Below are 17,169 nucleotides of genomic sequence, written 5' to 3'. Positions count from 1 at the left end.
TTGTTTCACTGGGAAGTTACAGAGCGGCAGGACTCTTAATTCTGTCCAAGGGGCGCAATATTTGAAAGTATTTGCCATGGCAAGATTTATGTAGATTATCCCTTTTAAACATACATGCATCTGTAGTTTCATCCTTTTGCGTGATCTTTCTTTCCTTTTTTTGCGCCTGCCTCATCTATGAAGCAATCCCATGTCGCCACATTTGAATTTTAAGCCTTTTCCAGTTATTACAGAATGGGAGGGGAGCTGTCTGGTAAAGCAGGCCCCATGGCAAGGCGATCCCACCTGCGATCCCCTTAAGATAGTTCAGCGCCAGGCGTAGGAATGCTATTGGCTCCCTCTGCTTTGCACTGTTTAAAGTCAGGATTTGTGAGCCATTTCTCACCACCATGGACAGCACAAATCCACCCTCTTGGCCACCCCCGATCTTAAACAGCAGCGCCGCAGCCCTTGCAGGAGAGAACTCTCCTCCGGGACCCTCTGTGGAAGGCCGGCCAGGTTCCCTTCCTGAGGTGCAGACGTCTTGCACTTCTTTGGCCAGCTTAATGTATTTATGCCTTTACTTCTGCCTGGGATATGGAGTTTGCAGAGTTTTCTTCACACATGTGGTATGGAATCAAAGCTTTAAGTGCACAACCATTGGAGATAAAGTGTCAAAGCCGAAGATTGCAAATGTAATTAAAAAAAAAAATTCATTGGAGATGGAAAATTAGACCCAATAGTTTATTTTAGTGCCTCCTCCTCGGTTCCTTTTGTTAAGAAAAATAAAAAAAATCCAATTTGAATTCCACGGGGAGGGCAGAGAGCTGTTTATATTAAAAAAAAAAATAAAAAAATTTGCAAAACACATTTTTGTAAGGCTTCATGCAGCTTTCCCAGGCTGGGGCTGGTGGAGGGTTGTTAAGAAAAGTGCACGGACCTGAGGGGTCCCTGTAGTAGTGTACGGCAGTTGCCCCGTGAATTAGGTCATTTGGCATGGTAGTATTTCTAGAACTGGAGGAAAGCTTTCCCGATCAGATTGAGAATGTCTGATTTTTTTAATTTTATTTTCCCTGCTTAGTATGTTCGATGTCGGAGGCCAGCGAGATGAACGCAGGAAATGGATCCAGTGTTTTAATGGTAAGCCATAGCCTGGTATTTGGTTTCAGGGACCCACAAGTGGAGGAGGAAACCATTTCCTTCGTGTGTTTGCACGCGCTCTTATATATATCGCTCTACCCTGGGCACCGCCGGGTGCGCTCTTTGTGGCTGACTTGCTCCCGATGCCTCGTGTATCAGTGTGGAAACTTTGGGGGAAGGGAAACACTGTTTGAGTAGTGGGATGCCTGATTTTGTGTCCATTTTTTGTGGTTGCACAAATCTAGTTTCTGGCGAGCCCTAATGTCCAGAGATGTTCGGTAAGGCTTTATAACTACCATAACGCCCCGATGTACATCGCCCTTTGGTGCATGAGCTTAACCATAGCCCTGGATGTAGAGTGCAGCTATGGTCATAAACTCAGTGCCCGCTGGGCATGGCCTTACAATTGTCTTTGAACTTTTTTTTAAAAACGCATTTTTGAAAAGAGACCATTGATGCTACTGTGAAGTTTCTCACATGTACTCTGGGATCTAAGAAAGCTTGGACTTCTACAATTGAACGGTCGGATAAAAAACATTGTTCTAAAGAACATTTTTTTGAAATTTAGAGGATAGTGGTGGGGACAGGATTGGGAGGTTATGGTATTGCAAATGGATGACGAGCACGTGGGGGAGGAGAAAGCAAAAGAGCAGATAGTTGGGAGCAGGCCGGGTTGGTATTGGAAGGCGTCAGTTCTCTAGGAAGCACCCAGCCCACCACCAAGAGGAGAGAAGGAAATGCGACCTAGTGGCACTCATGGGGTAGAGCCGGCAGGCCAAACTCCCCCATCAGCCAGCTGGCCCGGTGCTCGCTGGTTCCTCCTCCTGAACACGAGAACCCTCGCAGGCTCGCTGGTTCCTCCTCCTGAACACGAGACCCCCTCGCAGGCTCGCTGGTTCCTCCTCCTGAACACGAGACCCCCTCGCAGGCTCGCTGGTTCCTCCTCCTGAACACGAGAACCCTCGCAGGCTCGCTGGTTCCTCCTCCTGAACACGAGACCCCTCGCAGGCTCGCTGGTTCCTCCTCCTGAACACGAGAACCCTCGCAGGCTCGCTGGTTCCTCCTCCTGAACACGAGACCCCCTCGCAGGCTCGCTGGTTCCTCCTCCTGAACACGAGACCCCCTCGCAGGCTCGCTGGTTCCTCCTCCTGAACACGAGACCCCTCGCAGGCTCGCTGGTTCCTCCTCCTGAGCCCGGGAACCCTCGCAGGCTCGCTGGTTCCTCCTCCTGAACACGAGACCCCTCGCAGGCTCGCTGGTTCCTCCTCCTGAACATGAGACCCCTCGCAGGCTCGCTGGTTCCTCCTCCTGAGCCCGGGAACCCTCGCAGGCTCGCTGGTTCCTCCTCCTGAACACGAGACCCCTCGCAGGCTCGCTGGTTCCTCCTCCTGAACACGAGACCCCTCGCAGGCTCGCTGGTTCCTCCTCCTGAGCCCGGGAACCCTCGCAGGCTCGCTGGTTCCTCCTCCTGAGCCCGGGAACCCTCGCAGGCTCGCTGGTTCCTCCTCCTGAACACGAGACCCCTCGCAGGCTCACTGGTTCCTCCTCCTGAACACGAGACCCCCTCGCAGGCTCGCTGGTTCCTCCTCCTGAACACGAGACCCCTCGCAGGCTCGCTGGTTCCTCCTCCTGAACATGAGACCCCTCGCAGGCTCGCTGGTTCCTCCTCCTGAGCCCGGGAACCCTCGCAGGCTCGCTGGTTCCTCCTCCTGAACACGAGACCCCTCGCAGGCTCACTGGTTCCTCCTCCTGAACACGAGACCCCCTCGCAGGCTCGCTGGTTCCTCCTCATGAACATGAGAACCCTCGCAGGCTCGCTGGTTCCTCCTCCTGAGCCCGGGAACCCTCGCAGGCTCGCTGGTTCCTCCTCCTGAACACGAGACCCCTCGCAGGCTCGCTGGTTCCTCCTCCTGAACACGAGACCCCTCGCAGGCTCGCTGGTTCCTCCTCCTGAGCCCGGGAACCCTCGCAGGCTCGCTGGTTCCTCCTCCTGAGCCCGGGAGCCCTCACAGGCTCGCTGGTTCCTCCTCCTGAGCCCGGGAACCCTCGCAGGCTCGCTGGTTCCTCCTCCTGAACACGAGACCCCTCGCAGGCTCACTGGTTCCTCCTCATGAACATGAGAACCCTCGCAGGCTCGCTGGTTCCTCCTCCTGAGCCCGGGAACCCTCGCAGGCTCGCTGGTTCCTCCTCCTGAACACGAGACCCCTCGCAGGCTCGCTGGTTCCTCCTCCTGAACATGAGACCCCTCGCAGGCTCGCTGGTTCCTCCTCCTGAGCCCGGGAACCCTCGCAGGCTCGCTGGTTCCTCCTCCTGAACACGAGACCCCTCGCAGGCTCACTGGTTCCTCCTCCTGAACACGAGACCCCTCGCAGGCTCGCTGGTTCCTCCTCCTGAACACGAGACCCCTCGCAGGCTCGCTGGTTCCTCCTCCTGAACACGAGACCCCTCGCAGGCTCGCTGGTTCCTCCTCCTGAACACGAGACCCCTCGCAGGCTCGCTGGTTCCTCCTCCTGAACATGAGACCCCTCGCAGGCTCGCTGGTTCCTCCTCCTGAGCCCGGGAACCCTCGCAGGCTCGCTGGTTCCTCCTCCTGAACACGAGAACCCTCGCAGGCTCGCTGGTTCCTCCTCCTGAACACGAGACCCCTCGCAGGCTCACTGGTTCCTCCTCATGAACATGAGAACCCTCGCAGGCTCGCTGGTTCCTCCTCCTGAACACGAGAACCCTCGCAGGCTCGCTGGTTCCTCCTCATGAACATGAGAACCCTCGCAGGCTCGCTGGTTCCTCCTCCTGAACACGAGAACCCTCGCAGGCTCGCTAGATTTGGTTGCTGTTTAGACGGCAGGGTAAAGGCTGTGGTAGTGAGATGGCTCGGGAGGGTACTTCGCCTGCTCTTCTACACAGGATGATGGAGACCCAAAGAGTGGAAGAAGAGGGAAATGATTTGGATTAAGGAGAGGTAGCCAGGAGCCTGCAAGCGCTCCAGCTTCTGCAGCACGGGCAATCGATTTTCTTGCAATCATCTGCAAATTTGTTTTGGGGGGGAGGGGAGAGGCAGTAAGGGATTGGGATTTGCCCATTTGGTTCCTCCTTTCTCTTTGGTTTTTTTTGTTTCCCTTCTGGCTGAGTCAGAACCAGCGCTGGGGTTCTGGCACCAGGAGCTAGTCCTTCTCAACCACCTGCAACCTTTTCCCCCCCTCCCTTCATAGCTCCTCCCACTGTCCTTAGTTTGGTCATTGCGGCAACAGTCCTGAGATCAGGAGCCTTCCAGGTGCCACCTTTAACACTGACCACAGCTCCCCCCCCCCCCCCCCCCCCAAAAGGGCTGTGAAAACGGTGCAACATCCCCACTCCAGCCAATCTGGAAAGTGAACCAGGGATCCCTCTACCATGGCAGCGTATGATGGTCCCACCGGGCCGGCCCCATCTGCTGGGTTTACACAACACTTTTGGATGCTTTTTATTTTTAACTAACATAGTTTGTCTCATTTTCCTCCTGCTCCTTTGGGCTTCTAGCTGGGTCCAAGGCTGGGATCTTACTGGGGAGTTCTCCACCATTTTACATCCCTTCCCAAATGATTACAGTCCTTGGACGGAGGCCATGCGCCAGGGCTCCTTCTGCAGTCGGGCAGTCATGGTGCCCGAGGCCAAGCCCCTAGGTGCCGCCGCTGCTCAGTGACACCGAGACTGGCGTCTGCATCATCTCCCAACTTCCCGGTTTCTCTGTTTTCATGCCTGCCACTTTCTTCCTGATCATCTGTGTACATAGTGCTGCTGCTTCCCCAAACAACCAAACAGGTGTACGAGTACCAGAGGTGACTAGTGTAACGAGGGCTGGCTCAATCCGCATTCCCTGGTACGTACCCGGATCAGTCCAGACACACCTGGGTTTTGCCTCCCCTCCAGCAGATGGAGACAGAGAAGTTTTATTCAAACAATCCTGACATATATAGCAAGGTGCCACCCTCAGTCTTACTCTGTCTCCAGCAGTCTCTTCTGTTTGCCTGGTTGCTGCAGGTGTGATAGTGCAGGAGTGTAGTCAGGGTTTGAGCTCTTGGTTAGCTGTTTCTTTAAAAAAAAAAAAAAATCAATGTCTCTCTCTCTCTCTCTGTCTCTGTAGATGTGACTGCGATCATATTTGTGGTGGCCAGCAGTAGCTACAACATGGTTATAAGAGAAGACAATCAGACCAATCGGCTTCAGGAAGCTCTAAACCTCTTCAAGAGTATCTGGAACAACAGGTACGTGCACTGCTGTTTCTTCATTCTTTTGCTAACTTCGCAGTTCAGTAGATGGATGCTGTGCTCGTAAAGGTCAGAGTTACTGCAGGCATGGTATACTGGTGGTGCTTGATTACTATGTTAGATTTGGTTTTACTTAGTGATGTGCTTTCACCCAAAATTTATAACCTAAAAATAAATAGAAATTAAAAAAAAAAAAAATTGCTGTAGTATTGTTCCTAAAGCTTATTGTATTGATGCTTTTTCTTTTTTGTTTGTTTCTTTGAGCGTACTGCAAAATCTTCTGACTCTTTTGGTTTTCAAATCTGTGCAGGTGGCTACGGACTATTTCGGTAATCCTTTTCCTGAATAAGCAAGATTTGCTGGCTGATAAGGTTTTGGCAGGAAAATCTAAAATTGAAGATTACTTTCCCGAATTTGCCCGCTACACTACACCAGATGATGGTAAGTCTGCGTTCCTTGCGCGTCTGTAAGCATCTCTGCCTGGGGATCTGCTGCTGAACAGTCCGTGTTACCAGCTCTGATTGCTTGAAAGTTGCAGGTAGGAAATCTGAGTCCGGAAATACGTCCTGAAGTTTAAGGCCCTTATTCAGGTGTTTAAGAGTCTTCGTGGCCTGGCCACCTCCATGCACTGTTTCTTCCATCCCTAGGTATTGTCATCCGCTGCCTTTGTTCAGCACCTCAGCATCTCCTGGAGATCCCATCCCTTTCTCAAGCTTGCTTAGTGGCATCTCGCAAGCGGATTTCCAGTATTGCGGGATCAGCACATTGGAATAGCCTCCCATCAGATTTTCTTTTCTCCAGCTTTTCCTGATTGAGATGCCTTTTCTTGCTGCTTGTTATGCTTGCTGGAGCCATTGTGTTTAGCAGCTTGGGGTTTTTTTTATGTTTGATTAAAGTTTTATGATGTTTATAGTGTGTCCCCGTTTTTACGGTGTATGTTGTTGGTAATCTACTGAGACTGGTGGATCAGCAGAATATAAATTGTTTAAAGAAAATCACAGCAAATGCTGCACAGAAACCTGGCAACAGAAAAAGACCATACAGGCCATCCAGTCTGCCTGTCCACATCTTCTGCTCTGCTTTACAGTTCTTCTCTGACCTCCTCTGTGTTTGTCCCATGCTCTCTTGAATTCTGATACTGCCGTCCTTACACCTCCACAGGGAGGCTGTTACATTCGTCCACCAACCTTTTTGTAAAAAAAAATCCTGCTTTAGATTGCTCCCAGGTGAACTCCCACGCCTGCCTCCTGAAGGTATTTCAATGTCTGTCCCATTTGCTCCTTTCCTCTGGGGGATACATGGTTACATCTTTAAGCCTGGCCCCATATGCTTTGATGAAGACCTTTTTCCACTGAAATAGCTGTTCACTGGACACAACTCTATTCACCTTCTGTCCTTTTCAAAATGTGGTCTCCAGAATTGTACACAGTAATCCAAATGAGGTCTCATCAGATACAGAGGCATTATCGCCTCCTATTTTCCTACTGGCTATTCTTCTCCCTACGGATCCAGGCATCCTTCTGACTTTTGCCGCCATCTTAAGTCACCACCCAGGAAAAGGAGCTGGGCATCATCATGGATAAAACATTGAAATCTTCTGCTCAGTGTGCAGCAGCAGCCAAGAAAGCAAAGAGAATGCTGGGGATTATTAGGAAAGGAATGGAGAATAAAACGGAGAATATCATAATGCATCTGTATCACTCCATGGTGCAACCTCATCCTAAGTACTGTGTGCAGTTCTGGTCTCCACATCTCAAGAAATATATTGCAGAATTAGAAAAGGTACAGAGAAGGGGAACCAAAATGATTAAGGTGTTGGAACGATTCCCTTATGAGGAAAGGCTAAAGATGTTAGGACTCTTCAGCTTGAAAAGACAGCTGAGGGGGGGTATAATAGAGGTCTATAAAATGAGTGGAGTTGAACAGGCAAATGTGAATTGGTTGTTTACTCTTTCAAAACGTACAAAGACTAGGGGACATTTTAGTGAAGTTACTAGGTGATAAAATACTCAACACATTAAACTCTGGAATTCATTACCGGAGGATGTGGTGAAAGATGTTAGTTTAGTGTAGCTGGGTTTAAAAATGGTTTAGACAAGGAAGTAAAGTCCATAAATTATTATTGAGGTGGACATGGGGAAATCCATTGCTTATTCCTGGGATAAGGAGCATGGAATCTATTGACCTTTTGGGATCCTGCCAGGTACTTGTGACTTGGATTGGCCACTGTTGGAAACAGGATACTGGGCTTGATGGACCCAGTATGGCAAGTCTTATGTTCTTATCAGATGTGATCGCCCTTAGATCCTGTTCTTGTTTTGTACACAGAAGAGCTTCAGCCCTTATTCTGTATTGCTTTCTTGGGTTTTTGTGATCCAAAAGCATGACAGCATTTTTTAGCATGAAATCTTAGCTGCCAGGTTCCCATTCCTCGTGCATCACTAGATCCCTCCTCATGTTTTTCACATCTTCCAAGGTGTCTACCCTGGTGCATATTTTGGTGTCATCCACTCACCCACAAAAGGTAATCTTTAATGCCCCTTGCACAATATTGCTAACGAAAATGCTGAACAGAACTGGACTCAGGCCTGAAGGTTTGGCACTTTGAAGGTGGTAGTGAGTACTTAAGTACTCAACATTTATTGCAGTTTGACTGAAAAACCCAAAGCCTGCTTGTGACTGCTGCTATTACCCTTTTCTTTTTTTTTTTCCTCCAAAAACAAATGTGACATCTGACTCTTCCCAAAAATTGAATGCCTTATGTATTAATCATAAGAGAATTCTCCCTTTGCCTTGTCTCTTAATTTACTTCTGTTTTGTTTTCTTTTTAATTACAACCAGCAACACCTGAGGTTTGTGAGGATGCGAGAGTCACAAGAGCCAAGTATTTTATTAGGGATGAGTTTCTTGTGAGTATTCCTTCTGTGTGCTTTGTACTTCTTGCTATGCTTAGGGTATTTGGCTGACACCTTTCTGGCTCCTAAGTAAGAGGTGTAAAATGCAAATCATCCAATCTAGTTTGCTCTGACTTAGCAATGTAGCAATATGAATGCAGAAGACGCCAGTCCCCTCCCACAGCCGTGATGGTCCGATATCTGTGGGGCAGCCAGACAGGGTGAAAAAGGATAGTAATTGCTGCTAGAGAGAGAGAGGCACGCAACAACCAAAACTGAGTCAAAAAGTCTGTTAAAAGTTTCAGAAAGTATAGAAGAAAAATCTGTTTTCATTATCTATGATGTGACAAAGTCATCGGAAGCCATTATTTTCAGTTCAGTAAAATTTTTACTTTATTTAAAATATTTCTGCACCGCCACTCACAATATTGCAGCCCTTTCCAATATAAAATCACACTCACAGCATATAAAATACAGTATACTGTGTCTTCTGACTTAGTCTCTGTTTGCACGTGGTGCAAAAATATTCCTTTTCTCCGAGGACAAGCAGCACACGTTAGTCCTCACACGTGGGTGACATCATCAGACGGAGCCCGGCAGGCAAAACTTTTTATCTTCGTTTCCAGAAACCTGGACTGGCACACCGAGCATACCCAAAATGCCGCTAACCGCTCGTCCACACGGGCTCCCTCCTCAAGTCTCTTCCTTTCCGCAAAGCCGCTGCCTCGCAGTTTGTGAGCTTGCGCCATTTTCACTATTTTTTTTTTTAACTTTTTGCTTCCCGCGTCACGCAGAGTTCCTCGGATTTTCGTCTGTTCCTTTCTCCATGACCTGGTAAGTCGTTTGCTTCTTCGCAGTCTGTCGCCAACGGTTCCTTTTCCCGGTGTCTGCCAACCTTTGACCGCGCGCCGTATACTCTCTCTGGCGTCGACCAGCTTCCGCGGGTACTCCCAGTGACCCGGGACAAAGTCCATCACAGACCTTCATGAGGTCTGTGTCCTCTGCCTGGGGGTGTCCCACGATATACGTGGTTGCGACCTTTGTGCCCATTTGACCCCGAAGGGCCGTTGGGCACGTCTCGATAAGATGGAGAAATTATTCGGCCCCCAAAGGACCAGATCCGTCATCTGCATTGGGAACCTTCCCCCCCCCCCCCCTCGGTAAGGAGGTTCAAATTTCAACTCTGTCGGGGTCGCCACCGTGGCTGCTCCCCGGGCCCAATTTAGGAGCAGGGGACCGACTGCAGTCTCTGTCATCCCGTTCCCGGTCGGGTTCTTCTCCATCTCCCTCGGTCCCGGGAAAAGACTGTGATGACCACAAAGAGCAATCGAAAAAATATCGCTCGTTGTCAACAAAACCGGGCCACGGACCATTATCGACATCGGTGCCTCCTCTGAAGCGCCCTGGGCGGAGGAAGCTGTTCCCTCCAGCCCCTCTGAAGCCTCACGGTGGCCCCCCAGACACCGGTGGAGGAATCAGTGCCCCCCCCCAGCTCTCCGGGGGATGTCCCGATTCCTCCACCGCCTCCTCAAACAGTCTTGTCATTGGCTGCCTTCGAGGAGGAGTTAGAGAGGCTCGTGCGGTTGGTGGTTGGCCGGGCCCTGCAGGGCTTCAAGTCTCCGGGACCACCACCACCACCGCAGGAGCCTACTCCACCAGTGTTTGCGCCCTTACTGGAGCAGCTTGATGTGCTGCTCAGTGTCTTACTGATGCAGCCGGCTCTGGTGCCCCAAGCCCCTTTGCAGCCAAAAGGGGCACCATTGCCACCGGCCCCCATACCAGTGAGCAACTCCTCCAAGGAGGAAGGGCCATCGGGTTCGTTGGAGACGCACGGTGCTTCACCACCTTCCTGTTCTCCCAGGGCCTTCGGGATCGCTGCCTTCGGTGCCACTGATCCCGCTGACGTCAGCGGATCCATCAGTGCTCCTGCGTCCTTGAGGCCCATTGGTGCCTCCAGCGCCTTTCTCGCTTCCCTCTATGCCCATACTCCGGATGCAGCTGGGTCTCCCAGCCCCTGCATCCCTGGGGGATCCCAGTGAGGGAGAGGCCCTTATGACCCCTGGGAAGGGGAAGCGTCCATATCCTCTACTGAGGAATCGGAGGACCTTAGCTCCAAGCCTTCCCCTCTGGAGGAATAGCGGAAATCTCCCCCGGAGGGATCTCTCCTTCACGGGGTTTGTAAAGGACATGGCAGAATCTGTGCCTTTCCAACTTTTAACTGAGCAGGACTCGAGATTCTGCAATTCATGGATGCCCTGAAAGATGTCGTGGCAGACCCTGTCCATGATGTTTTCAAAGAGTTGGTGGTCTGCCTTTAGGAGCATCCCATATCAGTACCTCCTGTGAACCGTAAGACGGACGCTGTTTACCTGGTCCAACCTACCACCAGTTTTGAGTGCCACCAGCTCCCCCACCAGTCGGTGGTGGTAGAATCCGCCCTGAAGAAGGCAAAGAGGATCCACACCCATGCCTCGCCCCCCACCCGGCGTGAGAGCACAGGGCCCTTGATGCCTAAGATCGCCGTATTTTTCAGGGCTCAATGTTGACGGCCTGCATGGCTTGTTACCAGCTATACATGGGTCAGTACTCCAGAAACCTGTGGAAACAGGCCCAGGAGTTCAGTGAGCGCCTGCCACTACAATTCCAGGAGGAATTTCAAAAAGTCATTCAACAGGACCTTGTTGACAAGCATGAAGTCCGCTCTGCCTATGACATCTTTGAGACAGCTATGAGAACCTCTGCAGAGGTCATCGGGGCTCGGTGGACCCGCGTGGCTGCATGCCTCTGATCTTCAACCTGAAGTCCTGATCCGTGTGGCTGATTTGCCATGTTCGTGGGACAATCTGTTTGGTGAGAGAATTAAAGAGGCGGTGGTACAACCGAACGACTATCGGAAGACCCTTTAGCAACTGTCAGCCAGTACCTCTGACACCCAGCCACCCAAGAAGCTCCCTTGGCAATACTCGAAGTGGCCTTTTTATTGGCCCTGCAAATATACTACCCACCAGCACCGAGGTCCAGGGCCCAATGCCCTCCTGCCAGAGTGAGGCTGAGGCAGCCTTGAACCCCATGAGCAGCTACAGTCCCGTGCAGAACCCCCGCCACGGGGTTTTGACTGGCGATCAGGGAGCATGAGCCAATCTCCTCTGTAGCACATCATCGGGGGTCGACTCCAGCTGTTCACAGATTGATGGATCTTGATTACATCGGTCCTTCGGGTCCTGTCCATCGTGCGTCAGAGTTACCAGTTGCAATTTCCAGTGACTTCCACCCCGCTCACCTCAGTGTCCTCTGTGGAGAGCAGTGGGGGATTTGAAGATACTTCGGATAGAGCTCTCTGCCCTCGTACTGGCTCAAGCGGTCGAACCCTTTCCCCCCCCCCCCCCCCCAGTCAGCAGAAAGAGGGGTTCTATTCCAGGTATTTTCTAATCCCCAAGAAAACAGGTGGCTTCCGACTCATTCTGACCTTGAGAGCCTTAAAGGAAAAGGTTCACAATGGTTTCGCTGGGCTCATGCTCCCCCTTCTCAAAGCAGAACGCTGGCTCTGTTCCCTTGATCTAAAAGACGCATACGCCCATTTACCCATCTTTCCGGGGGAATCGGCAGTACCTATGATATCCAATCGACGGGAACCACTATCAGTATCACGTTGTCTGCGCCCCATGTCGTCATCAAATGTCTGGCAGTTGTCGGAGCTCATCTTCGAAGGCGGGGAATTCATGTTTTCCTGTACCTCAACGATTGGCTTAGCAACTCCCGACAGGGGGCACGGGACACCATGCACATCATGATCCAAAATTCTGGGGACCTTGGGATTCCTGACCAACTACCCAAAATCCCATCTCCAACCCTCTTTACAACTGGACTTCATTGGGGCTCGACTGGACGCTGTCCAGGGGAAAGCTTTTCTGCCTTGAGACATGGCGGAGACCCTCACGGCTCTCGCTCGATAGATCTCAGACTGCTCACATGTCTCGGCACACCAATTACTTCACTTGGGCCACATGGCAGTGACGGTGCATGTCACCCCCCTGGCTCGGCTGCTACATGCGCAGAGTGCAGTGGACATTGCGTTCCCAGTGGTGTCAGGCTACTCAGGCCCTGCGTGCTTGTGTTCTGGTCACAACACTCTCCAGTGGTGGGCAACCCCCTGCAACCTGGAACAGGGATGGCCTTTTTGGAGCCCTCAACCCCAGGCCTACCCTCACCACTGACTCATCCCGGATGGGGTGGGGAGCACATGTTGCAGGCCTCCTCACCCCCAGGGGCTTTGGTCTGCACAAGAATCACAGTTTCAGATCAACCTTTTAGAGCTGCAAAGCCATTCGGTACGCCCTACAGGTGTTCTGAGAGCAGCTCCTGAACAAGATGGTTCCTGGTGTAAACCGACAATCAGATAGCCATGTGGTATCTGAACAAACGGGGGGGGGAACGGGATCCTTCACCCTCTATCAGGAGGTAGTCTACATTTGGTCATGGGCCATCAACAACAGCATCACCCTCAGGGCAGTGTACCTCCCAGGGGTGGTCAACACCCTAGCAGATGCCTTGAGCCAAGCATTCCGGCCTCACGAATGGTCCCTCAATCAAGAGGTAGCAAACCAGATTTTTCGCTCCTGGGGGACCCCGGACGTAGACCTCTTCGCCTCCTTGGAGAACAGGAAACTACACCGCTTCTGCTCCCTAGGTCGGAAGAGCAGCAGATCAATGAGGCAATGGGCTGCTGTACGCTTACCCTCCCCTTCCTCTCATATCAAGAACACTCCAGAAGTTGTAACAAGATCAGGGCTTCATGATCCTGATTGCATCTACTGGCCCCATCAGATCTGGTTTCCAACCATCCGGGACCTAGCCTCGCGCCCTCCTATCCAATTGGGGACAGCCCCGGACCTAATCACTCTGGACCAGGGCAAGTTCCGCCACCCCAACCTATAAAGCCCTGGCTGTCATGGCTTGGATGTTGACCGGATGACAGTGCAGGCTCTTGGCCTTTCGGAGGGGGTATCACATGTTTATTCTGGAGTCCAGAAAACCATCCACTAGAAAATTTTACAATCTAAAGTGAAAAAGGTTTTCATCTTGGTGTGAGGGACGTGGTCTGGATCCTTTTTCTTGCTCCCCTCACTCTTTGACCTCCTGTTGTCCCTCTCCGAATCTGGTCTGCAGACGACTTCAGTGAGAGTTCACCTCCGTGCCATCGGGGCATATCATCTGGGTGCGGATGGTGCTGCGATTTCTTCCATCTGCTTGTGGGTTGATTCATGAGGGGCTTATTACAGCTAAAGCCTCCTCCTCACCCTCCAGCGTTTTCTTGGGACCTCATCGTGGTCGTCTCGCAGCTCTTGAAACCTTTAAACCACTGTGATCTTGCGACCTGAATTATCTTTCCTGGAAAGTTGTCTTCTTGGTCGCGGTTACATCGGCTCGCAGGGTCGGTGAACTGCAAGCTCTCGTGTCTTACCCACCTTATTCAAAGTTTTGTCACAAGGTGGGTCCTGCAAACGCACCCGAAGTTCCTCTCCAAGGTGGTTTCAGAGTTACATCTGAACCAGTCTATTGTGTTGCCTTCTTTTTTCCCAAGGCCTCACACACGGGATTGCAAGAGGGCACTTGCCTTTTACTTGGAACGGACAGCACTCCATTCAACTTTTTGCCTCCTTCAACAAAAACAGGTTAGGAGTCGTGATCTCCAAGCAGATCCTATCTCATCGACTAGCGGACTGCATTGCCTTCTGCTACGCTCAGGCGGGTTTGTCGCTTGATGGTCACATCAAAGATCACTCTGTCCGGGTCATGTCAGTCTCGGTGGCTCAGTTACATGCAGTTCCCATTCAGAAGATTTGCAGAGTGCGACCTGGAGATCCCTCCACACATTCGCCTCACATTATTGCCTTGACAAGGACGGCAGGCAGGACAGTCTATGTCCACCCATGTGTGAGGGCTAACACCCTGCTGTCCTTGGAGAACAACTCTGCTTTCTCTGGGACGCCGTTAACATTCCCTTCCAAACTCCCGCTGAAACAATCATATCTTGGATTTTTTTTTTTTTAAAGTTAGCTAAATCAGTCTGAGCTCTTAATTGTTCTGGCATGGTATTGCAGGCATTAGGTCCTGCCACTGAGAGAGCAGCATCTCGAATCTCTCCTAAATGTGCATTCTTAATAGATGCAATTTCTAGTAAGCCCTTATTTTGACCGTGGAGAGATCTGGATGGAGTATAGACTCTAAATGCTGAGCCCAACCACAAAGACCTTTCTTTTATCAATCAATTTATGCATCAACGTTAATATCTTATAATCAGTGGGAGCCAGTGCAGTGCTACCAAGACTGGAGTAATATGATCAAATTTCCTACAGCTTGTTAATAGCCAAGTAGCCAAGTTTTGAAGCAGCTGCAAAGGTTGCAGGAAGGAATGTAGGGGTCCCAGAAAGAAGGAATTGCAATAATCCAGACTCGATAATAGCAACTATTGAAGGAGAAACCTAAAATCAGAGACCTTAGCAGTAGCACCTTTGTTTTGCCATTTCTTTTAAAATATCTGTCTTCAATGTTGTTGCTATTCGGGGGGAAAAATGAATTGCAGGTAAATTTACTTTTAATGCAGTCAGGATCTGAGCTTGAAATTGAAGTCGTTGCTGTACCTATTATGTGCTTAAGAGTGGATATTGGCTGATTCTGTGCACCTTTTCCCCTTCTTCCAGCAAGGGAGCAGGTGGTTGCAGATCAAGCAAGTTGGGAGTTTGGAAATGTAGATGCTACCAAAAAAAAAAAAAATGTCTGTGGTTTAAAGCAGTTTGGTTACCTGACACTGTCTCTTTTGGCACCATTTGTACAGAGAATCAGCACAGCCAGTGGAGACGGAAGGCACTACTGCTACCCCCACTTCACGTGTGCGGTGGACACGGAGAACATTCGTCGGGTGTTTAATGACTGCCGGGACATTATTCAGCGGATGCACCTTCGCCAGTATGAGTTATTGTGATGGAGAGCACGTTTCCTGTGTTTTGAACTCCTTATTCCTCATTTAAAAGAAAAACAGCAGCAACAAACAAACAAATACAATAGCCTTGCCCATACAGGGTGAAAGATAAACCGGTGCAACTTCTCCCACCTTGCGCCCCACCCTTTCTCCCCTACACTGTCTCCTCCCTGCTGGACAGTAACAGCTATTCTGGTCTGCTTGTGTTCCTTTCTCAGACCACGAGATGGTGGTCGGACCTCCACATGCTTTCAGTCTGGCTTCCCTAACATCCGTGCTAGTAACACAGCAGGTAAGGCCCAGGCTGCGGACTTCCTGAAGGATAGAAAAATGCAAACAAAAAAAAACTAAACAAAACAACAAGATTGGGGATGGGAGAAACATTTTTTGGTTTTTTTTTCTATTTTAATTTTGGTAATTATCAGCCTGGCTCACTCGTAATACCCATGATATCCACTTTGTATCCATTCACTGCAACAGACGCGAGAAGGTGCCAAGTCTCAGACCAACCTTTGCCGACGGACACATCCTCCTCCTCCTCTCTCCGACTACGAAATGTGACTTTGGCTGGAAACCCCGACAGTTCTAGAGAGAGAGAGAGAGTGAGAGAGATGCTTGTGAAAAAATCGCTACCTTTCAGAAGGGTGGTTCTTTTAAAAAAAAAAAAAAAAAAAAGAAAGAAAAGAAAAAAAAAAGAAAAGTAATAAATGATAAATAAACGAATTATAAAATAAAAATAAACCCAGTCTCGTTGGTTTTACCGACAACCTTGGACGTCATAGACTAAACCGCGCTAATGAGTTTGTGATGGCAGGGAAGAGAGTGCACCAGACACTCGCCCTACTGTTCCAGGCTCTCCTTCCTTCATCCCTCCCTTACAATCCCCTCTTCTGCTCTACAGCAGCAGAAAGCTTTCACTTTTGGACAGGAGTGTGTTCCCCTGCCCCCTTCGTGCCCTCCCTGTCATTTTTTTTTTTAATTATTTTACTGCTGAATTATTATTCTTGTACAGACTGTAAAATGTATTATTTTGTACAACTTTATTGAAAAAAAAAAAACTTGTAGAAGATCTTTGTGCCTTGATTATGGCTGTACCTGTAAAATGAGCTAAGATGTAAGTATGTTTGATTGCGCTGTACAGCTCTGTCAATCCTATCTGCAGCATTAGCTCACGGTAGGGAAAAATTTATCAGTAGTTTAGTTTTTCTGGTTTATAAAAGGAGGAGAAAATACTGTTTAGTAAAAAAAAAAAAAGAAAAAAAAGAAAAACAGTTCGAATCGTGCAGACTTAACCACTTTAAAAGTGAGGTCTTCAACCAGTGACCAGATGTTGCAACATCATGCTTTTTAAGTTGTAGCTTTAACCCCATCTACATCTCTATCCAAATGCAGAACATGGCTTGTTTCTACATAAACCAAATTTTGCTACAAATTTATAAATGTTAGTCTTTGGTCATTCATACTCTTTTTTTTCTTTTTTTTTTTTTTTTGTAAAGGAAAAAAAAAAAGAAGGGAGAATAAAAAAAAAAACAAAAACCCCAACAATAAAGACGCATAAGGCGTCATTCAGGTATGGTGACCGCCTTTAAAAGTGGCTGACGTGCCCCCCCCTTGCCAGCCTCCACGTTACTGCATGGGCCCTATTACCGTACTCCAGAAACGACAAGGCGTTATATAATCTCCTTGTATTTGGCCACTGAATTCCAGTTGCAAAATGACATTTTAATTTCTCTTTTAATAAAGAGATTCCTTAGAGACATTTGTTTATATGAATTCTATAAGTAGCTTGAAGTGAAGATGTGTGGATTTTATTTTTTTCTCTTAAACTTGAATAATTTATGCAAATTATATGCTTAGAGCAAGTTGTGGTACAGTACAGAGCAAAAAATCACTGTAGCAATAAGGAAGCATGCAACTTTAGTAACTACTACAT

The 17,169-nt window shown here is 49.4% G+C and overlaps 1 protein-coding gene across 3 annotated transcripts in view; it reads left to right on the top strand.

The window, feature by feature from the left end:
• The window catches only part of GNAS (GNAS complex locus), a 290,919-nt gene extending 274,375 nt beyond the window's left edge, over window positions 1-16,544 (top strand). For all 3 annotated transcript variants that reach the window (XM_029611104.1, XM_029611105.1, XM_029611106.1), the window contains exons 8-12: window positions 1,061-1,119; window positions 5,240-5,360; window positions 5,674-5,804; window positions 8,205-8,272; window positions 15,093-16,544. In XM_029611104.1, coding sequence (XP_029466964.1) covers window positions 1,061-1,119; window positions 5,240-5,360; window positions 5,674-5,804; window positions 8,205-8,272; window positions 15,093-15,239 — 526 coding nt within the window. In that variant the 3' untranslated portion in view covers window positions 15,240-16,544. The remainder of the gene's footprint in view (window positions 1-1,060; window positions 1,120-5,239; window positions 5,361-5,673; window positions 5,805-8,204; window positions 8,273-15,092) is intronic.
• The last annotated feature ends 625 nt before the right edge of the window (window positions 16,545-17,169 follow it).

This window comes from Rhinatrema bivittatum, chromosome 8, assembly GCF_901001135.1.
Source record: "Rhinatrema bivittatum chromosome 8, aRhiBiv1.1, whole genome shotgun sequence".
Lineage (NCBI taxonomy): Eukaryota > Metazoa > Chordata > Amphibia > Gymnophiona > Rhinatrematidae > Rhinatrema > Rhinatrema bivittatum.
The sequence above is the reverse complement of the archived record's forward strand: the minus strand, read 5'-3'. Positions and strand labels throughout refer to the sequence as shown.